The sequence below is a fragment of the Struthio camelus genome, chromosome 6 (assembly GCF_040807025.1).
Source record: "Struthio camelus isolate bStrCam1 chromosome 6, bStrCam1.hap1, whole genome shotgun sequence".
Lineage (NCBI taxonomy): Eukaryota > Metazoa > Chordata > Aves > Struthioniformes > Struthionidae > Struthio > Struthio camelus.
Window position 1 is genome coordinate 6,834,573 of NC_090947.1, and position 23,205 is coordinate 6,857,777.

The window sequence follows — 23,205 nt, forward strand, 5'->3', positions numbered from 1 at the left end:
AAACTTTCCTCTGTCCAGTTATTTAGGCTGTGATTTGTTAACACACTTCCTTCAGCAGCAAGACTGATTTTAGGTGTTGCTCTCTTCACACCCCTTCCCCATATCACTTCTCACGTTCATTCTCCCTCTCTACTGCAGGGCACTGACCCCTGCATTCAGCCAAGACTATGTATAGCCAGGAGCCAGACTGGGAACTGGATCAGGGACCTATTAAAGTATGTTCTTTTTAAAGCCAGAGGATTTCGCTCATCTGCTCACTGCACAGTCTATAAAGAACCAGTCTAGCTGAGAGTATGACGTGGGAAGGCTGCAAGCAGGCAGTCATTGAGAGGAAAAACTCCTGCTGGCAACACTGCTGATAATGAAAAGAGTACCTGGGAGTGTAGGTGTGGATGGAAGTGACCTAGTAGCTTCAAATGGTTAAAAACGTCTTGTCTGCTGGGACCGTAAACATCACACACATCCAAATAAATCTCTACCAAAAGTTCCCCTAAAACATTGGCAGTTTTCTACATTCTCTCACCTTTAGCAAATAGAGCCTACACCATTAGTATCTAAAGGTGGGAGGGGGGGAAAGGGGGAAGGAAAAAAAAAAAAAATCAATCACTTCTAATGAATAATTGATAAGCAGATTCCTGGTCTTACTGTATCCTGATTTACATGGAAATAGCTGTTTGGCAAAAGACAGATTATCGTGTCCAGTAATTACCAACATTGAACAGCTTACTTCATTGTCAGCTTTACTTGCAATGTTGCTTTTTATGCCTAGAAAATGAAGTTATAAACATAATGAGACCACAAAAGCTCCGTTAATCTTATTATATCTCCTTTTTAGATGCTATTTGCAATATCTTTAGAGTATTGGCATGAGTTGGTGAGATCCCCGAGGCTGAGATCTGCAAGGCTGCCTATGGAGTTCGATGGCTCCCAGGCAACCAGTCGCTCATGAAAACTCAAGCGTTAACAGAGGCTGTGCTTCAAATCCCCACTTGCTTACTGACCAGTCTTTTCAGGACCGCTTCTCACTTACGCCACTAACACACCAGCTCGTGTTGGGAACGGTATGCAAGCAACCATTTGTAGAGCTCTTCCAGAGCCTCACTGATCTTAAAGATACTATGAGGGAATGAATGGTCCCGTGATGATAGCAAAAGTCTACACCCGCACTTTCCAGAACATAGCATGCATCATCCAGTGTGCCATATGCCCTCACGGTAACTATGTAAGTGAAACTAAGCAACCACTGTGCACCAGAACAAGTTAACCCAGACTACTGATAAAACATGAAAACATCTAGTTAAAGGAAGGGACGACTTCCCACAAAACAATCACTTCCACTCTGACCTCTCAGCCTGATCCTTAAAAAGCTTACAAAATACATCCCAGGAATGCAACCGAGAACAAAAGTTTATAACTCATCTGGATATCAAGAACAGACTACAGAGAGACACCAGTTTACTGGAACACTGTTCCAGTTTACTTCCCAAATCTCCTCCTGCTACTGAGCTCACGTCCCTCGCTACCTGACTCTCTCCCTTTGGCATCAGAGAACTTACCACTGCTACTTCAAGGGAGGTAGTAATCTTCTTTCGGAGGGTCCGACTCGCATTTGATTAAACCAAGCCTCTGTTCTCAACTCCTGTTCCTCTTGGAAGTCTGCTACTTCTATCTCGCCTGAAGGTCTTGTGCACCCAAAAGCTTGTGCACTCTTCCTAACTCTGACAGCTGCACAAAGAAAAGGTATTGCCTATCTGCGAAACTTGTTTAAACAATATCCTTACACTACTGTGGCGACAATGACCACGATGCACAGAACAGGATTCACGACCAGACTCGAAATTACAGAATTTAGGTGTCCAAAAGAAGGTGCTTCCATGTACAATTCTGATCAGCGATGACATATATAACAGTGTCATTGGAGTCAGGAGACAACTGCAGGTGACCAAATATCAGAGCCGGATCACCCCCTCCCCCTCAAATTCCAATGACTTTATTGACTAGATCTCCACTATCATAAGACAGACCCTCAAATTTAGGACGCTACAAGCTTGAGCTGATCAAATTCAAGAGCATGACTCCTACCCAAAGATGTAAAGCAAGGAATGTTCTTTCCTCAAAGAACTAGAGTCCAACAGGTATAAATAGAGAAGATAAAACAGTCAAGAGAGTCAAGAAGAAGAAATAATTTAGACAGGATTTGTTTGGTTTATTATAATGTGTGGTTTGATTCATTTAATGTGAACACACACAAAGGGCATTCAAATTTCATGCTGGTAATACATGGTGAAGTTGATGGAGGAGAGTGAAATAAGTCCAGGAAATTTCTCAGGGAATCAAGAAGAAACACACAGCAACTACGAGTGATGCTTCAAGAGAAGGTCTTGAAGACATACAAAGGAGCACTGATTCTATTGCCTTCAATATTGGCCCCATGTTATGGCTTGGGACCAAGGCGCAAACATCATATTAATTATTAAATTTGTAAAAGGGACTCATACACCCGCTTCCCATTCCAGTCAATGGGATTAAGGCACTCAAAGGCACTCTTTATCCCACGATTACACTACCAAAGGGTCCGTGACAAACATACTGGCCCTTGCATTGGTGCATGCACAATTATCATTTTTAGTGTGGGCTGGTTTGCTATGTCCTGGTGATTTGTAAAGCTCTACCCAGCTTGTGGTGGAATACAGTTTGCACGCCCAGCTAAGAGAGCACAAATTCAGCTGCTGTTCTGTACAGTATCTGTAGAGGACCAGCTAATGTCAATACTATAAGATCCGTGGGGCTCCTAAATTGGTCCGTTTTCAAGATCTGGAGAAACCACTTGGAATCGCTCCAACAAAATTATGCCTGAACACAGATTATTAAATATGATCTTGAGCTTTCCTGAATTTCCCTCAATAAGGGAAGCAACTAGAAATAAATTCTTATGTCTGAAAACATTCCCCATGTGCTAGTTCTAACTGTATCCCCAATACCTCTAGATCCTGACTTTGTAACAGACAATCCCCTGGCTGGCTTACTATCTAGACTGTTTCCAACTCAATACAGCTCATTTAACATCATCTTCAAAACAGCAACTAAGGAGTCATAGGGATTCTAGGAAAAAGATGTTGTGCCCTCTAAAGGTCTAGAAAGGCACAGAGTTTTAAAAAGGTCCCCAAATTGTTTGTTTAGACAAAATGCACGGTTTGTAGGGCAAATGGGGAGCAGTTAATATCTGGAATATACAGCACTGGGACTAGAGAGGAAGTTCTCACCTTGGTTGACACTTCTGCAATTAAGTTCTGCTTATTTGGGTCTGCAAACTCCACGGGTTGACCTTCAAATTCAATCTTCCCAAGCACAGTGCCCTGAAATACATCAGTAAATAGCTAAGCATGAGCAAAGAAGCAGCTGTGAATACTAGGGCAGGTGCTGACAGGCACAGGAAATGGAACAGCTGCTTGGAGATGGTTTCTTGACAGCTTATAACCACTTTCTGCATCTTCAGAAGTTTATGAGCTTTCGTTGGTATCAAAAAGCTGTTTAAACATCCTTCGTTTGGGGAAGAGGCACTGCTAGCAGTAAAAGCTGTTAATAGGCAGTTTGGCAAGCTGTCTAGTGACAGTAAAATGGGTTGCCTTCCAGGAGGATCAGAATTCACCTCCCCAAATCCCAGTTTTGCAGGTCTGGGAGCAATCCACAAGGCAGCTAGCAGCTTTTTGGCTTTGGAAACCTTCTGTGAGGTCTTCAACCACCCACTGTGGATAGCTGAAAGGCAGCAGAGCTGCTGCAAAGAAAAACTGTGCAGGAGGCAGGTCAGCACAGCTGTTTTCTGAATGAGTTATTTTAAAAAAAAAAGAAAGTCATCTCCAGCAAGCTCTGTTCTTTGTTGCTCTTACCACCCACAGAAGCCAGGACACCCTTGCTCAGCTGCCAGCATGTCCTCCTCCATCTTCTGCCCATTAAACTACTCAGTGGAAAATCCCCATTTTGGCTTTGCCCCACTCCTAAAGCAAGTGGATTAACCCAGGATTAACTTCTTCTCAGTAGTGGGACAAGGCATGCAATACAAAACTTCTCAAGGATGGGAAGGGGAAAGTGAAACAGAAGTCAGGGATTTCTGATTGCTCTTTCAACATACAACACTGCGATGATAAAAGCTGCTAAATCCAGCTTGCCCTGTGGTTATCTCACTAGCACACACACCGGGACTGCTTACTGGCTTCAGTGATACCTCCTTGAGTAACACATACTGTTTGCAGACCGGTTTCACTGACCTGGTACTGGCAGTGTCAAATGGGGCAAGAATGCTGCAGGCCTGGCGATCTACGTGAAATATTGTCCAGGCTGCAGCTGCCACCATTACCCAGGAAAAAGGTAGAAGGTTCATGGAAGGAAGACAAGCAGGAGGTAATTGGAGCTGGAAGGAGCAAAGGCATAGGAAGAGAGATAACAGGCTCCAAAGCATCTTGCTACGACTCTGAAAGGAAGTATTCCCTTCTCATGGTAACATTCTTACCCTAAAGTAGTGCTTGGTCAGACCTCAAATATCCTTGTCATTTCCCTAAGGCAAGAAAGACCCAGAACCTTACATTTTCGTATGTGCTAGTAGGGGTAAGCTTTAAAGGCAGAGATTTGCTCTTAACTGTAGCTAACACATTACCTTCCCCTTGAGTAGCACCTTACACCACAAGCTACTCTAGGATGCTTTGTGCGGAAGAGAGTTGAAAAGGCCAGCGTCACCCTGAACAGGTCAGGTTCTCGGGAGTCACAGAAACTGCTAAGTGCCACTGCGCAGCTAGCCCCACAAAAGCTGATGACAAAGCCCTCACTCACAAACAAGCACTCTGTGCCTTACCTTGACACTGGTTTACTCAGTGAAATGGTACCTTGCATTTACCTTTAGAATCCGATTTAACAAGTCACTGCTCACTTATGCATTTATCATAATGAAGCCCTGTTCTCACCCTCGATTTATAAAAGGACAGAGAGTGAAAATACTAAGCCTTTTTTTTTTCCCCCCAACCTGACTGAGAAGACCAGGGGAAAAGGCTACATTATGCATCATTTTGAAAAACCACAAACCAATACCACTCAGAGTCCCAGTATAAGGTCCCTTACTGCCATACACTGTCTGCTAAGCTACTGGATAAATATTGAAAGCATATTTACTTTGGATGAAAGGAATGATGATCCATTAAATGGCATCTATCAAGAAAGTAGAAAGCATATTGCCATTATTGTACTAAACTGTACTTGTCTGCTGTCTAAGAGCCAGACAGCCTCCTACCTTCCCATAAGAATTCACTTCTGCAAATATTCCTCTATTCAAGCTGGGTCATTCATATTTTATTCTGTGGAATGAATGAGGGTGTGGGTTTGGACTGCAGATTGCAAATTGATCACCTAAACAAAATGGAAAAGAGCATCTTCAAGTAATCCATTACAAAAGAAGAGCCCCCGAGGCACAACAATTTGTATTCAGAGTGGCTTTGATCATTGTTTTAGTCAATGTAAAATGTACCTTAACATTAACCCCCATTCAGCAACATAATTCTGCACATGTCCTTCAATTGTCAGCTCTCAGAAACCAGGCAGAAATGATGACTATTAAAAAACAACAAAAGGCTTCAGGCAAGGAAAATTGGCCTGAGTTAGTAACCCAGGTTAGGTCAATGTAAGCATTCCTTTACGTCTCTGAGGAGCAGAAGAGTTTCTGCTGAGCAGAACTGGTGCTGCCTAGAAACTAATATGCAAAGAGTCCCACAGAGGCGTTGCTGCCTGACTGTTTGCACGCCTACCTGAGGCCTTTCACTTACGTCACCTTGTGCTGGCTCGCTGAGGTAAAAGAGGAAACCTAGAACACAACCAAGGAGAGAGGCTCCTCGGGATACAAACAGTGCCACAGCTGTACACAGGCACAGAGCCTTTGGAAGGGCATGGGGACCCAAACAGCATCTGAGGTCAAGGCAACACAGCAGCTACCATTGCCAGCCCAGGTTTGCGGCAATGTCAGAAAAAAAGGACCAGTAATGGCAAGTTTAATGCACCTGGATCAAGGGAAGGGGGATCATACCTTGTCCCGAATTAATTTGGACAGCATTCTGGTGTCAATCCCATATAGAGCAGGCACCTAAAGGAAACATTAGGGAAGGGTAAGTTAGAGAATAAGCAGCTCAGGCAGAGGAAGTCAGCAGCCAAGATCACTTTGCTCACAAAAGCACGTCCTCAGTTAAGCAGCAACAGCTCTTAGCAGCTCTATTATCAAGGCTGCCCCACATCCGTTTCTCCCCCCCCCTTCCTACTTCTCCCTATTCCTACTCGTAAATAGCTTGGCTCTCCAAATCTTCTAGTTTCTGCATCAAAAAGCATAGGAAAAAATATAAAAGCTCATGTGGCAAATCCCTGCCTCATTTCTGAGCCTCATTTTGCCTCATTCCTGAGCTCCTAACCTTCCTAGCTGTCATAACTCAGTGGCACTCTACTGCCACATCTTTGATTCATTTGCTTGGCTTCAAGTCAGTGGGGTTTTGGCAACAAACACCTGTCGAGGTTATGACTGTGGCAGCCACTAGGAACAGCACTACAGAAACACCCCATGAGATAACAGAATAAAATCTAACATGGATTATTTTTATGAAGAAGCAAACATCCCCATTTAATTAGCATTTCTCCTGGACAGATCTTGGAAATAACTTTGCACCCTGAAAAAGAGAAATGGATGATGAACCAGGGAACACAGGTATCAGAGGAGAAGGGTGGTTACCAGCACAAAGCCAGCAGTTCTTTCCCCTAGTCCCATCCGTACATCTGTTCTCACAGTGCAGTTACCCCTCGATGTCTCACCTTTTCTTCCTGTAACCACTCTCCCAGGCTCCTAGCAGCCCGCCAGTGACTATACTCATTGCTGTAACCCAGTACCAGCAAACCTGAAACCTGCAGAGAGAAGAAATGGCATTTTGCACCAAAGGTTCACTCTGTACTTGTCCCACACCTTCCCAGTTTTCGCTTTTCAACCACTGCGGTTCACAAGTCATATCACGGACAAGGTCATTTTAGTTGAAAACTCGTAGAAGAACGTGGCTTCCAGATAACCAAAGCTGCAAATTTGGTTGGACTGAGAAGACACTTCTTGTTAGAAAGAAAAGCTAAATTTAAGACAAGTCAAAGCGTTTTACTTTGGCTTTTTTTTTTTTTTTTAAAGAAACCTTTTCACTTGTAAGTGACATTTCTTTTCAAAAGTCAACTCCATTTTCCAGTGCAGTTAGCAGCTTATAAAGGAGTCATTCCACCTCAGGACAGATAAAGCATTTCCCTGGCTCTGCAGTGAGATGCTTCGGATTCATTTTTCGGTACTGCCACCACTGCATGGACACACTCCTGCTACTAGCCAATACCCCCTTGGCAAAAGGATATAGAGCCTAGAGAGCACACAGACCTTCCCTCTTCTCTATGGTCACATCACACATGGGGCCATCACAGGTGGCTTTACAGTGCACAAACGGGCTTCTCAGCTGCCTTGACATGTTGCCCTTTTGGAACACATTTAACGGCATTAACTTTTGATCTTTACCTATATTTCCCCTCCTTTGCTCCTTTATTCTTACTCATAAAGGACGGACCAGCTGCATCCTTCCTCCAGCACTAAATTCTCTCCTTGAATGTTTGTTCATCCAATAAAGGTGCAATACCACACCACTCCACTGACAGCTTTTAATGCCAGAACGGGCCAGGATACCACATGGCTTCCCTTAATTTATTACATGCTACCAGCTGGGTCAGGAAAGACTGTACAGGCCAGAGGCATGATTCAGTCCATCAACAGGAGCCTAGCTGGGACAGCACAGGCTCCAACACAGCCTAAGTACTGGTTCCTGTGCCAGTAAGTATAGCCTTCTCCACACAGCTGTCACTTCCCCTTTGTGTGACAGTGCAGGCACATAGAGAAATATCTGTGCGTGCAGGAACTTCTCACTCTCACTGGCATTTGATTTCTCTGTGGCAGCCAGTCCTGGGCAGACACAGACATATCTTACAGGGAAGGGAACGTGGGGAAAAAAGCCTTCCAGGACAACAGTTCACAAAAAACCTGTGCCACGTGTACCACTAATGGGACGCACACTACTTTCAGACAGCACACGGCCTGGTACAGAAAGCAAGACAGTATCTGCTGCCACCAACCCTGCAGAGATCAATACGCAGAAGAAAAAGGAAACCAAGAAGTTCGGAATTGTTGATTCCTTCCAACTTCTACGAGGGTGGAATTTTCGGACACACGTGCATACCCACGCTCCACTTGCTAGATCCTCCCCTTTGACCAACTCTGGTTTTACCTTGATTCCGTCAGATTCTAGAAACCGCCTGAGGCCCATTTCGTCCAAAGCAGCCGTGTCAGGCACTCCACCATTCCCAATTATGGGGTTAGCTAGTGTAAGAATCTGTCCTTTGTAGCTGGGATCTGTCAAGGCTTCGGTATATCTAGGTCAAGAAGAAAGGTGAGAGGAAAACAAGGGAGTAAACAAATATAAAATAGGTCTGAAATTCCATACGACAAAAGCGGTGTTTATGCGAGAACATTCAACTATGTTCAAGTACCTGCCTGAATACTCTCCTCAGTCAGGGCAGATCTAAAAGAGTGGTGAAAAGTTTCACTGCCACAGAGGACCAAACCTAAGATTTCGGATTTTAATGGAGAACTCAAATCTAAGATTTTGCAAAACCTACTGTATCAGCTCTGCATCCAGTAGAGCCAGTCTCCCTTTCAACCCCAAGGAGGGTGACAGGGTAATTATGGTCTGCCTTCCCATGCTTCTATTCTGCAGCTTCAAATTAGTAAGCAGGCCCTCACTTTCTCCATTATACTGTTGCATACTGCTGCAGCAAGCTGTTAAACAGTTGTTGTTTTTCAACCCAAAAGCAGCTGCAATTCAGCAGCTGATGAAGTTATCTACACCAATATTTAGCCAAATGCATTAGGACACTCCAAGATGAATCTGCCCTATATAGAATATAACTCATTATCGTCATCATTGTTTAAACAGTACATAACTAGCAACTCCAGCCACCTACCAGATATCAGCAAGTCACAGGAGATATTTTTATGGAACACTGCACTTGCTGCCAGAAGATGAATTGTCAAATATCGAGAAACTCTTTACAAAACCCAGAATGGTTGCAGGCAGATACAGACAATGCAGTATAGCAGCCAACTCTGAGAAACGACGTGTCGAATGAACAATGGCCATGAAACATTTCCAGGTAGGCCTCTCCTTGTGTTCAAATCTATATTTCCTGCCGTGAGGTAAACATCCACGCAACGTGCAGTGTGATCGCAGCAAGCACGTGGCACGTGTACATCTGGTATCTCTTTCTCCTTCCCAGTCAATTGATTATGCTTCCAAAAAGCATCTTTGCTAATGACAAAAGCTAATGTAATTAACCTTTGCATGTTATTTGTAATTAGCGAACGAGGACAAAGAGCCATTGGGTTTGGCTGGGGTACAAAGGCGCAGCTCTGCATTGGGACATAATGCCCTTTAAGCAGGCACAATGCCTCGTGGAGCACACGGGAGCAGAAGCTCCAGACATGCTGCGAGGTCCGGTCCTCTCTGTGCCTGCCCAAAGTCCTGCCTGAGTTCAGCAAATTCCTGTCAATCATTTCTCTTACTAGAATATCATGGGAAACACATGTAGACATATTGGAAGTAAATGCATTTATTGAGCTAATTGAGACGTGGAAACATTTTAGGAGGTTTAATTCTTCTTCTTTCTTAATTGAAAACTTCCTCCTCTCTTTTTTTTTTTCCCATTCCAAATGGATGGCTGCAACACTAGAGCTTTTGCTGTTGTTGTTTTGAGCAAACGCTTCCAAAATGTTTTTTAATGAAATTCCAACATTCTACACCCAAACTGGTGCTCTCTGCTCTCTGTCCTAGAGTAATCAGGTAACATTGCAGCTAGCTTTAGCTACTTCAAACCCAAAAGCTGCAAGTATATGAAGTGCTTTGCTTCCCTGTTCTACGACATGAATCAAGAGTGTGGGAGTCCAGAGGAGGAGACGAGATACAAAACAACATATTAATTGTTTCACCACAGAGCTCATTCTGACCCCACTCAGGCTCTAGAAACAGCCAGATCACAGAAAGCCATACTCTGGGGCTTAAAACCTGCCGTGGCAAAATCACCCCTTCACCAGCCTCTTGCTCCCTATACTGCAAATAGCTATATGCCCAGACAGGCTGTAAAAGACCCCAACCTTGCCAAAGCACCTCCTTCACGCAGGCGTTTAGCCTCTTACTGTGTCAATGAAAACCTTTAGCTCGGTTCCTTCGGATACATGATGTTGTGCTCTCTGTGCTCAAGAGCACCAGGCAGAGCGACAGCGTTTCTTTCAATGGGCAGCAGTCCCTGGACTGGCAGCAAATCCTGTCACTTCTATGATCTGCAACAGTGCTGCTAACTCTCCTCCTCCTCTCCAAATCAATCAAGGATACCTTCCTGGAGAGTGCACTGAAGATACAACCCTACGTTCTGCATGTTCCCTCCATCCCCATATGCTCCCCAGAACAAAACAGTTCTCCCTGCTCACACGCATCCTCTCCAAATCACCAGAAAATGAGCAAACAGCTTCTGCTGCTATGCTAACATGTGGAAGGGAAATTAATCCATCAGGTCCTGCCCGACTTTTGTGACGTGACAAGATTTATTGCCCATAATCTATCACAGAGAAGAGAACTCTGGTGCCCTCCATCATTCTGATCTATATTAAACAGTTGTTTGTTGGCAGGTATATTAACACAGCAAGTAATTAGTGCTGTCAAAATGCTTAAATAATTGCCTCCTAATGCAAAACTTTGCAAACAGATTCCCCTCTGCAGCAGTTTAACATTCTTACCAACAGTACCATTTAAAAACTCATCCTGTGGGTACTGGTTTCTCAAAGGGAGAGCAGAATTTGGAGAGCATAAGGCAGCTGGGCAAAGACAGCTATGAAAGACTGCAGGCAAAGCTCAAGTACCAACAACCTCAGAGCTCTCTCACCTCCCCAGAGACGCGTCCCTCTCCTCGCCAGAGACCTCATGCCTCTTGCCAGATTTTCTCTACTCAGAACAGTCCACCAGAAGGACCTGCAGCATTTGGCTGCTGTCCTAAGCCAGCCATAAGCTCTATGAAGAAGACACAAGAGTCACGCGAGGTGAGGCGTGAATTTGACCCTCCCCTTTAGATGGAAATGGCACAGAGTTCAAATGCTTTCTTAACTGTGGTATGAGCCACCACATGTCATACAGGAGAATCCAACCTGGGAACCTCTGGATTTAAAAATTTTGCACTCAGATGCCAAGTTCCATCACCCAGGAGGCTATAGTCCATATTTGACTCAGAAACTGGAGGGACAACAAAGAAATTTGACTGAGAGTCTTACCGTCCTGTTCCTGTGTCACTGAGCAGCTCTTCTGCTCTAAATCAGCAGTGCCTGCATTTCAAAGGGAAGTGGGCAGATCTCTACATACCTCACTACCAGGGTTAGTTATATCAGTCTTTAAAGTTGTCCATCCTGACAAATGCTCTCTATGACACAAAAGGACTGCGTGCAGTTTCTTCATCAACTCATTCCCTCTCTATATCCTTACAGTGCAATGTTTCTGTACAGAACACCACAGGCTTGGATAAGCACCCTATAAGCTTGGAAAAAGCAGTTGCTCTATCACCCCTTTCCCACTTCAATGTGCTCTGAGAGTAGTTCTCCTCTTTACACCTCGTTTGCTTTTGCCTTACCCAGCAAGACCAGTGTTGAATACGACTTCCCCTGCTGCGGAGGATGGATAGCCAAAAGAATAGCCCTTCATCTTCGTTCCATCTTCCAGCACCAAGTTTGCTGTCTGCGCCTAGAGAAAGGCATACGAAGAGACTCAGATACAGGAGGAAAAGTCTTGATATTTAGACAGGTAACACCTACGACACCTGCCTCTCACGCCTCACGTGTTATGCGTTCCTGCCCCTCTCTCTTCCCCAGTCACCAAAATACTGTCTCTGTCCTCCTTTACTAGTCTCCTGATGCTCTTTTTCCTCCTAACACATAGGAAATACCATTTCCTAATGAAGGCCAAGCAGCTGACAAACCTCTCTGCGAGCAAAGCGCGTGCTGCCGTTACCATGGGATCACCCTGCCTCCTTCCACATCACCTTGCTCGTTTCATCCACCCATTAGAGCTTGTAATTAACCAAGATTATAACTCTGAGGGGAAAAGACTGTCTTTTTCCCTCAATGTTTGCTCAAGGCTTGATGGTGACTATGCTGGCCCTCATGCAGCAGAGCACTTTTGTAAGTGCTTAACTTCTGTTGCAACTGTACAGCAAACTTGCTAAAAAAAATAAGTGCATGCTTAACCGGACTGGTGTCAGAAAACAAAATTCTAAATACAGGCCCATTCCCCTGCAGGGCACGGAAAGAGAGAAACTCATGGAGCCGACAGACATTCACGGTCTCAGTTATCTCAGGGACAGGCGGAGGTTGTCCTGGAAGAGGCAGACTAAATAAAATAATAAAATAAATAAAATAAGCAGCCTAGAGGGAAACTTCCTACACACCAGCAGCTGCTTCAGCAAGCATTTAGGAGAGCTGAGTCACACCTACGAGGGGGCGCAGTAGCCTCATGTGTGATATCCGCCATAACATAACCACCCTGAGAAAGCAGCACTGCTCTTACAGGCGGGCGGGAGCTGAAGGCGGAAGAAGCTTTTGCTTTTTGCTGATGAACATTAGATCCCATACCATGAGAGCAGATGCAGGTACACTGCATGAATTTAAAATGCTCTGATACAGCAAGTTAATTAAATTGTCTCTCCAGATCACGCTCCTGGGTCGCTTCCTTTCAGCGAGCCCGCACGAGAGGAGAGGAATGATCATTCCAACTAATCTGCAGCTCTTCCACTCAGAAACTGGAGGGACAACAAAGACATTTGACTGAGATTCTCACTCAGTGCAACTCACCCAGTCCCTAGCACAGCAGCGAGGCTCTCTGTCACCTCCTGCGCAGCTCTGTCATATAGCCCAAAGTGGCAGACGTAGGGAAGGCTGGTCAAGGTGGCCTCGTGACCACACAGCGTTGCAGCCACCCACTCATCCTGGGCTGCAGGCATCCCCACCTTCAGGCAGTAGCATGTACGCTGAACAGGGTGCTGTGGCCCTGCAGTCACTGCCTTCCCCCTCTGATGAGTCTTCTTCCATCCATCAGAAGTGCTGAGCAAAGTCCACGTGTTGCCAGAACCCACCTCAATTGCACGGCTGTGCCACCACATTGGCAACAGGGCTCTCGCTGGGCTCCGCAACTCCTTCTCCTGACAGACATGCCCCCTCCAGCCCACGCTGGAGACTGTGGGCAACTCTAAACCCAGCGCTGAGCCTGCCACCGTTAGCCTGGTTCAGGGGAAGGCAACGCAAGCTCTGCCCATGTACCACACTACGTGGCTCAAGGCCCCAGCAGGAGAAAAATGCCATGTTAGATGCCTCCAGTACCTGTACTTCAGGCTTGCATACAGGAGCCATTAGCCGCACTCCCACCACAGCAGTCTGATTGTTGCACCCAGGCTTCCTGCGGAGACGGTCTGAGCTGCACCCATCACCCCGGCCTCGCACTGCCACCACCCTGATTTACAATCACAAACGCCGTTCACGTGCAGATCTCAAAGCAGAGCACGGACACAAGCCTCGGTCCCCCTTCTTCTGCGCCTTTGGGTAGTCAGCCAATAGAGCTAACGCTCCTGAGAAGTTAGCAACCCTCCTCGCTGCCGTTTCCCCATGGCTTCAGAGGGATGTTTCTGCAGTCCCTGTGAGAGAGCAGTTGGCAAACACGAAATGGGGGATCCACTATAGACTTAGCACTATGTTCAGCTGAAGAAAATAGGACACAAAGAGAGACTTCTACATAAGTCATGAAAAGAATCAATGGCACAGCTGGGTCTTCATCCATACCAGACTAACATACTCCCTTTTGTCTGATTTAGAAACGAAACCTTTCTTAGCCTGTCCAGGAGCCGGATGGGAAAGCACCTGGGAAGTCCAGCTTCTACCAAAAGGCGACCAGTAAACAGGCGACAGAAATGGAATGGGCTGGGAGATTCATTCAGGCACCAGGATCACCAGCGACCAACAGGGGAAGAGAAAAAGCGAAAGACGGAAACAGATTTGCCAGTAACTTTCAGCATTTAATAGGGGATCAAAATCTGCAAGACCAACCCTTTGGGCCTCAAGAAACTTCCACTTCTGGAACACAAGTGGAGCTGCCTCCTGGGCCTGGAGCTGCAGTCACTGAGCAAGCACCAGTGCAGACACCCCACCGGTCTGAGCCGGAGGAGATGTGCCAAGCTTGTCCACCAGGCAACAGCTCTCAGCCTATCTTACAACGTGTTTCTTCATTTAGGATTTTTTTTTTTTTTAAATCAGAAGAATTCTTCATATTGGGATTTTTAGATAAGAATCAAAGATCAATTTGTTGCAGAAAGGAGCAGAAGAGCTATTTTCCATTAGCCATAAATCAGATGAACAATCACAGTGAGGAGAAATTTCATTTCCAGAATTGAACATTTTGTAACAATCAGGGCAAACATTCATCTAGAGCTTCTCTGCAGTTATAAATACTGCGGAGATCAATTACTAATGTACTGCAAAATACACTAAAAACCAAACCGTGCTGCCAAGTAATTGAATTCTGTGCATCTGGGATGGCTTTAGCCTTGCATTTTTACCTCATTAGTGTCAAACATCCAGCCATTCTCAATAGGTTTAGCCATCAATTCTGAGCCTCCCCATACCAGAGGGTGGGAGAGTCAGCAACACCAAACTCCCCCTACGGTTATAAATACAGTTTTGTGGCTAAATCCCCTAGACCTAGCTCGAACAGAAATTACAGCTTGGTCAGCTCCCAAATCTCACTGAGGCTCTCATTAGAGAAAGCTGCTCAGTCTAAAACGCCTCCAAGAAGCAGCGACTCCTCCAAAGGAAGAGCTTTCTTCCTGGCAGAGGGGAGATGCCTCTCCCCAAGAGGAATTTTGAAGCAAGAGCAGCAGCAGGGTCTGGGCCACGGGCTGTGTCTGCAAACAGCCAGCCGCTTCACGAGAGCCGCCACAGACTCACAGCATAACCAAAGCAGGGAGGTCGGCTCGGTGCCTTGCACTGAGCTTTGGACAGGACCTCTGCCCTTTCCAAACCCTGCTGGAAATCCAGCCTGCGCTGCCGGCGAGGGAGACCAACTTCAGGAACCTGCTTCTCCCAGCCTTGGTTTCCAGAGGTGGATTCCTCCCACAAGCAGGCAACACCCAACTATCAACTCCATTTTGGGCAAGTTGTGCCATACATTGGCGCAACTAGGGGTAATTGCCTTGAATCACAGTCACAGCTGCAAAACCCGCACGGGGGGGGATTCCTCCAGGAAGCAAAGTCCATGCTGGTGGAATGACTGGAAACGTTAAAATCCACCTAGCTCCTGAGGGCCAACATCCAGAGCGATTACTGTGACCTTTGAGCCTCACCTTCACTGTAACAGTTGAGAGGAATCTGCCTGTCTTTCCCTCCCCACAACAGGCCTCCTGCCCTCGTACGCACCAGACCGGCGCAGAAATAACTTCTGCCGAACACAAGCGCTGTTGTACTACGAGAGCCCCTACGCCTTGCTCAAGTAACGCAGAAGGGCGTCCCTGAGCAACCATAACCTGTGTGCATGTTCACCTGCAGCAAGGGAGAGGTGTTCAGATATTTCCCTCCCCTCTTTGATTTATTATTCTTAATTAAAAGCTTAGTTTGTTTGCTGAGCATTCTTGGAGCAATTATTCTTGCTTACATTTCTAGCGGAGGTGTTACCACATCCCTAAGCTGCCAACCTACCTTGTATTTTCAGTTTTGTTTTTAATGTGAAAGGTGATTTACAGGCTATAAAAAAGCCAGTTGACCCAATCTGGAGTTAGCTGGGAGAGATTTTCACTTTAAAAAAAAAAACCAACCAAACAAAAAAAACCCTCCACTCTAAAAAAAACCTAAAAAAAAAAAAAAAACCAAACCACCGAATAAACAGAAACCCCAGAGCTGCTGTGAGGTCCTTTTGTCTCCACGCTTTTCAGAAGCATCCTTACGTAGCGTAGAATAAATCTTTGCCGTAGCTTCAGCTAAAATGTTTCCTGTATGCACACCCACTGTGACATACACCGTTTACAACCTGATTTCTCCTTCCTACTCACTGGCAACTGTACCTTAGCGCAGCTCCCTGGGCTCCAGAGGGGCTGTAAGGCTCTTGAAGAGCTTTGAGGATGGAGATGGCTAACAGAAAGGACAACTGCTGTTCCCACAGCATCGCTAGATTTTGTGCATATTGTCAGAACAACTTGAAGAGTTAACTACCTCAGGTCCCTCTGCACTAAGCACTTTCAGACATGAAGTAAACAAAACACTGTAGCAGTTAAAAAAGTCAAAAGGTGGATGGATTTAATTCCAGTTGGATTCCCTGCTCTCGCAGCCCTCCCCATTTACAGGACGGATGATAAAGATCTGCTGAATCCCAAAAGAGCTGCAGTACAATTTGCTTTTTATAGCATGTCTGCTATAAACCCCTTTTCTGAAAATTGAACGGGCAATTTTTTTCCTCTAGAATTCAAACTTGCCTCACGCAGTAACCAGTCAAGCAGCTCCCAAGTGCTTCTCTCCAAAGACATCCCCCAGTTCCCCTTGGCAAAGCCAAGCTGAACCCTGAGCTGCTGGAGGACGTCGAGTACCGAAGGCAGGACAGGCACCGGGGTGCGGCAGAGACGCAGCTGGGGCTTGACTTCAGTGCCGGCCAGTGTATTTCCCTCCAGCTAAGAAGCTGGTAAAACATCTCCTTCCTAAGACGGGCCATAATTCCACACAGCACATTCCTCTGTCGCATTTCTAGACACGACACACACACGTTTGGCTGGCTGCACAACAGCCAACAAATCAGAAAGGCTAAAGAGGCCAAACCCCATCAGATATCCTCCACAGCAGAAACCCGCTGCCAGCACTGCACTAAGTCTGCTCCCTCAAGACCAAATAACCAGTAACAAAGTGGAGAAACCTCTCTCTGCTGGAAAATCATCTCTTCTTGGGGGCATTACACTGTCACAGGCTGGAAATCTATCCGGACATTGCTCTCTGTCAAGTCTTCCTTTGCCAACCTATTTTATTTTAGCATGTTTGCTTCTGGCAAAGCAGAGAGGCAGGAATTAAAAATGAATGAAAAGCCAAGTCAAGGTCTTATATATGAAAAAAAGATTCACATTCAGGCTAATTTTAGGGAGGAGATTTGGGTTAGTTCCTTTCTCATCAAAACCAAACAGAAAGCAAAGTCAGAAACACAGCACAGATGCTATGGTAGACAAGTTATAGCTCCTACAGCTTGAACTTATACCGTTTCTCTCACAACAATTGCTCTACCGTTGCTCTTCACAACAATGCCAGGACTATGTGCTCTGCCCCGCGCATCTACAGCGGTTGTGGTACAGGCAGGGCAGTGCGGTACACTGCTCGCGACCAAGTGACCCCATGCAGCAGCCCGGAGGCAAGATGGATGCCTTTCTGTGCCACTTTCCATCTGCCTCAAAATATATTTGAGGAGCCCATTTACAGCTATCTGAAATAGTCTCTGAAGCCAGTGCTCAAAAATTTTCTTCTTCTCCTTCTCACTTCTAATTGTATTTTTAGCTTGCCCCTGGTGGTTTTTATAGCTCTCCCAATTCTCTCCTTACTGAGCCAGCTATACGGTTACAAGCCACCTATTTATTGCTCCTACTACTCTTTACATCCCTATTTAACTACATTGGCCTCAGATGAGCATTAAATGATATGAGCTTCGAGCTGCAGTCTCTCTGCCCGTTTCTGAATTACAAAGAAGCTCGATTATCCTGAAATATAGAGGATAATAGAGGCCGAGCACTTCTACAGAGAGACCCTTCACCTAAGGCTCCTTCTCCCCGATGAAGGCGATGGGGGTCTCAGACCCGCTCTCTGTGGGCAAACGCAGCCCCAGTCCGCAGGGAAGGGCCCCCGCTCGCCAGGGGATGCTCCTTCTCTCCCGTGGAAAGAAGGATGTGGTGCAACAGGGGGAAACGCATCTGTGAGTCCCCGTTTCTCAGACTACTCTTCTAAAGTGATATTGCCTCACACGTGCTGGGTTTAACTGGACAGCAAACAGTCCTGGGAGAATAATTATTAGGGTTTCTTCTGCTAAAACTACCACCTCTCTGTCATGCTCCCTAACACTTTTCTTAGCTTATACACAGATCAGGAAGTTTTCTCTTGCATTTTGTTATGCTCCTTAAAATAGCCCACTGAGAAAAAGCAATCAAAGGCAACTAAACACTCATTTAAACCTACAATAATGGGATCATTACCTATTCTGCCACTAGCCCACACACCTTCCTTAACTGCTGTGCATTACTCCTCCTCCAAACTTCCCACAAATATCCATTACCCGTAGCGATAGACAAACACCAAGCCCAGCCATAAGCCACTATTAGGTCACTTGTCTCACACAACTGTAGTCAACGACTACAGTCTTAAGCGAAGCTATGCTGTAGGTTGGCCTTTTAGCATCACTTATCCTTAAACCTTCTCTCAGGCGTGCTGGTTTATTGCTTGCATATCTGTATCACAGAGGCTCTTTGATTTCTGCTTCTGCACGTCCTGTGGACAGCGGTATGTGAGCCTGCCACTGCCTAAAGTAACAGCCCCAAGCCGGGAAAGGCTCAAGTTTTTGTCTTCCAGGTTTTGAAATCAAGCCTGCAGATGGCCCCTGGCAAAGCTGGTATTAGAAATCTGAGCCAAGATCTCAATTCAAGAGCCACAGGCTCCTAAATTAAATTAGGTATCAGCCACGTTGTTCTTTCACGAGTTCAAGCATCCGCTCTGACAGGACAAACCTCTGTAGCTCTTCATCACCAATACTCAAGTCATTCCAAAGGAAACGCAGAGCCAATGCCCCTAGCCAAGGCCCAAGACATCACAAAGTACGTGTCAGAAAGACACTTCAGGGGCGGGCTGGCTAGCACTGCAGCTTGCAGAGAGCCAGACAGCCACAGCGCAGATGCAAACGCTCCACCGCACTCAGCACTTCTGATGCACCATGGGTCCTGGCTACCCTGTGATAAATACACCCTGAAACAGAAAGAGGGCCCAATTAGTTCTGATCCATCTGGGCTATATATGCCATTGCTGGGACTGAGGTTAAAATAGTTCCCAGGGGTTTCACTGGGCACTGTTTAACAGGCGTGCACTCTCCTTGCCTTTCGCTAACACCTGCGCGTGTCTTTGGCTTTAAGCAATCACTTTGTAGCTTTACAACTGCAGAATAAGGTAGGTGCTAGAGTAGCTGGTACTGTAACTCCATCAGAGCAGGGCAGAAGTTTTCCATGAGCATGAAACTTCTTAACTAGATGCCTCAGCATTATGAGATATGACCAGGTAGGTCTGTCACTGTGCAGTCCTTGAATGAGTGACAAAACATGTACCTAACATCATCAATCTGTCATTTAAGATGCCAGATCCAAACTTCAGGTGCTAATCTATCAGCAGAATACATCAGAACCAGCAAGCTACTGGCACCTACCAGAATTACCCTGGAATACATAAATTTAAAATGGTGTCTCAGTAAATACTGAGCCAGCAATCCTAACCACAGGCTACAAAGCTTTACCAGCAGAAGTTGCCTTTTAACGTGGCAGTGTGTCGTAACCACAAACTAAAGCGTTTTTGAACTCACCTCTCATTGCTTCACAAGCCTTTGACTGTTGAACTTTACAGAGCATGGCAGAAATAACAGAATCAGCTCCAGTTTTGATAACAAAAAGTTATCAAAAGAGACAAGCCAGGATGCTGTTCTAGCAGAGCTGTTCAGTCTTGCTTAGGTGGCCAGACAGTTTCTAAAACCCTGGCGAACTTGAGTGTATCTGCATGGATCCCCATTCTGTGACACAAAGACGTATGCACTGGCATACTGCCACTGCCAGTCACCAGTGAAAAACCAAGCTACCAAGTATGAACTCTAGACACTGTGACTTCTGTCAACAGCACCTCTTAGTGCAGGACCTTCACTCACAGCTTCCACTGATCCAGCCATACAGGCAGTAAATTTTCTGCTTTTCCTCCCAATCCCATTTCGATTTGAAGCACAAGCCCCAGAGAAGAGATAGTCAGAACTGTGTCGCACTTTCTTCTGTCACATCGAGAGGCACTTTCCCGTTCAGTGCTGAGATTTCAAAATGGAACAAGAGAAGCTGGTGCCTACCCTGGAAGAATCAAGGTGAGAAACTGCACTGCCCCATCTGAGGGCTCTGACATAGTTTCCACGTGTGGTCAGTGCCAGAACAACATAGCCTCACCAGCCTGAGGAATGAAGCGTCTGCAGTCTTGGGGAGCAACTTAACTTCCCACATCAGAGCTTGTATCATTCCTTCCATACACAACGGTACTCTACTTCCTCTTCACATGGTGCCCCTCAGGAGACTGGCAATCATGGCGGGTTTCTAATTCACGAGCAGGACTCTTGCTGTCATCACAAGGAGGAATAACATCCTCCTAAGCAAATCTGATTGCAGAATCAGGATCAGTCTGCCAGGAGGAAGATTATTGCTGTGTTTTAAGGCACAGTGAACCAGATAACAGTTCATGCCTGCTGTACGCTCACAGGGAGGAGAAGACCAGTCCATTAGCAAGTACATCAACTAAAACACAGGCTCTGTCTTCAAGTGTAGGGGAGACAAAACTGAACTGAGAACTCACATGCTGAAAGAAGGCATAAGAAAAATAGGGGTGCCTCTTTCCATCCTCACTTTTTCTTTGCAGCCAAGTTTTGTTTTAAGATTTAATGGGTCTGCTGTCAGGAGCTCAGAGATCTGCTTTCCCTTGGAAATCAGTGGCCATGGAACAGGTAAGGAAAGCCCGAATCCACAGTGGACAGAAATGGTATTAATCAGTTCCCTACCGCATCCCTCTGTGTAAAGCAGCATCCACTGGGTACCACAGCCCAAGTCTCCCAGAGCTCTTCCCCTTCACCCACTGAAACATCATTCCTCAGGTTACTAACTCTATTGCACTGTTGATCCAACAGAATACATGTGCAAGAGCCTCCTTTTTGTCTCTGATGTCAAAACATCACCAGTGCTATTGTTTTCATGCAGAGGGTCCCAGTTCACCACTGTGCTCCGCAAATGCCTGAGTCACGCTGACAAAACTGATGAAATGCAGCCATCGTAATGAAGAGCAGAAGAAAGCTGGGGAATTGAACTAACAGGTTCCAGCCCCTAAAATGAAGAACTGATACAATGATGTATTCACAGTCTCAGCTCTACCTCTCTGATTAGTCTCAGAGCCAGCTTGGTTTCTGATACATTGAAAATTGATCCTACATGGACCCAATGGGATTACTCACATGCTTAAAGTTACACACGTGTTTAAATATCTAGCTGATTCAGGCTGACATGGACTGAAGGAGCTGCCTCTGTTAGCTATCAGCCCTATAGAAAGGTGGGGTGTTTGTGAAGAAAATATCGTACAATAATTAACAGCAACCATGAACTTCCACCTTTTTGTACAATCTATCCTATAATTTCCATTCCAGACTACCCAAAAAGTATTTGCTTACCTAATAAAGCCCTGCAGCCAAGCAAACCCCTTGCTTAGGGTTCAGACAAATCCCCTTTGGTTCAGTTTTACATCTCTAAGCAAGCACTGTTATCTGCAGTGGGCTATCTCTCAGCATGCCAAATACGTCTCTTAACACGGTAGCTTAGTTACTGTTACCTTGATGCTCAGCAACCTGGTACCAGTCCTTGAGAAACTCCAGTGGTCAGCAGACACATTGCAAAACTCCAGTCTGCCTTTCAAAGTCTTCACCACTTTGCAAGCTGTCAGAATTCTTGTCATCTTGAAACTTGTTGATGGGTAACTAAAGTTTATGGAACACAAGACACAGCAAACAACTGCTTGTACGTGTTCCTTCAAGATTTGGCACAGATGATATACTCTTGCAGATTACAACGAAGAGAGAGACCAGAGGCACAGTTAGTGTGCTGGACCGACTGCACAGCAGTGCCCCACACCTTCCCATTCATTCTGCCATTAAAAGCCTTCGGTGCAGCCCCACCTTCTCCTGCCCCTCCTTGGAGGAGGGCTTGCTTAGATGCCCTTGCAACACTTTTCGTCAAGTCGATTTCTAAGCGCTGCTGTAGGGCTTGCATCACAGGTCAAATACTAGCTCTGCCTGCTGGAGGACAGCAAAACCTGCTAGAGAAGTTGCACCCACAGCCATGAAGACAGCCTTCACATACGGAAATGAACATCTGGGTTACTATTTCTGTAGGAGACAAGGAACAGTGCCACTTGTTCTCCTAGCAGCATGTAATCCATGCAAATTAAGAGTTTCTGTTCATAGCATGCTTTCTAGTGCTCTCCAATGCGTGATCCATTACACACACTAACGTGTCCACACATTAGTAAGATATACCGTCTGACTGTTGCAAACGTATTTGTAATGAAAGAAGGAAAATGGGAGGACTAAAATCTGTGGAGAGATGTAGTCTCTTTATTCTGTGTTTGGAGAGTACATAGTCACTAGAAGCCCCATCTGAGGACTCAAAGTGCTGCCACTCCCCAGATAAACAAAAAGGACGTTGCCAGGAAAAAAATGATTGTAAGAAATATGCCTTTTGGCAACATTTCAATGGACAGCAGCTGAAACGAGGCAAAACGTTCCATTTCGCTGTCGTCTAACTGATTTCAGACCTTGATAACTATCACATATTTTCTATACCCCCACACTGTAGTCTTCAAAAAGAATCATGTTCCTCATTAGCCAGAGGTGAAAATGTCTAATGAACACACAAGCTGTGGGAGAAGAATGCACATTATTCGCCTTCATGAATTAAAAGAGTGAGGCATCTTTCAAAACCCAGGTGATCAAAGCTTCAATTAGCACAGAGAGAGAAAAAACAGACATTCAGACTTCTTTTTTGAGCAGCTCAACACATGCTGCTCTCAGAAACTTAGATGTCCTTTTTTAATCACTGACAGTAACAATTAGGACTTCTTTGTATATAATGGCTCGAGATCAGCCTAAATTGATGCCAGTATCACATAAAAGTATTTCCTATGCAGCTTGCTGCAGCACTAATAAAAGTGCACCTAATAAAAGACAAAGAAGAGAGGACAATGGGCTT

General features: G+C 45.5%; 1 protein-coding gene across 4 annotated transcripts in view; it reads right to left on the bottom strand.

Moving 5' to 3' along the window:
- CPS1 (carbamoyl-phosphate synthase 1) overlaps nt 1–23,205 on the bottom strand; it is a 108,829-nt gene that overhangs the window by 79,866 nt on the left and 5,758 nt on the right. The window contains exons 1-6 of one of the 4 annotated variants that reach the window (XR_011141798.1): nt 21,791–22,085; nt 11,764–11,873; nt 8,322–8,466; nt 6,835–6,924; nt 6,065–6,121; nt 3,264–3,356 (exon numbers count right to left, since the gene is read on the bottom strand). Coding sequence is in view for 3 of the 4 variants with exons in the window: in XM_009688669.2 (XP_009686964.2) it covers nt 3,264–3,356; nt 6,065–6,121; nt 6,835–6,924; nt 8,322–8,466; nt 11,764–11,873; nt 21,791–21,913 (618 nt within the window). In the remaining variant the exon portion in view is untranslated. Of the gene's footprint in view, nt 1–3,263; nt 3,357–6,064; nt 6,122–6,834; nt 6,925–8,321; nt 8,467–11,763; nt 11,874–21,790; nt 22,466–23,205 lie in introns of those variants that run through there. The other 3 variants (XM_009688669.2, XM_068947912.1, XM_068947913.1) reach the window with 3 other exon arrangements.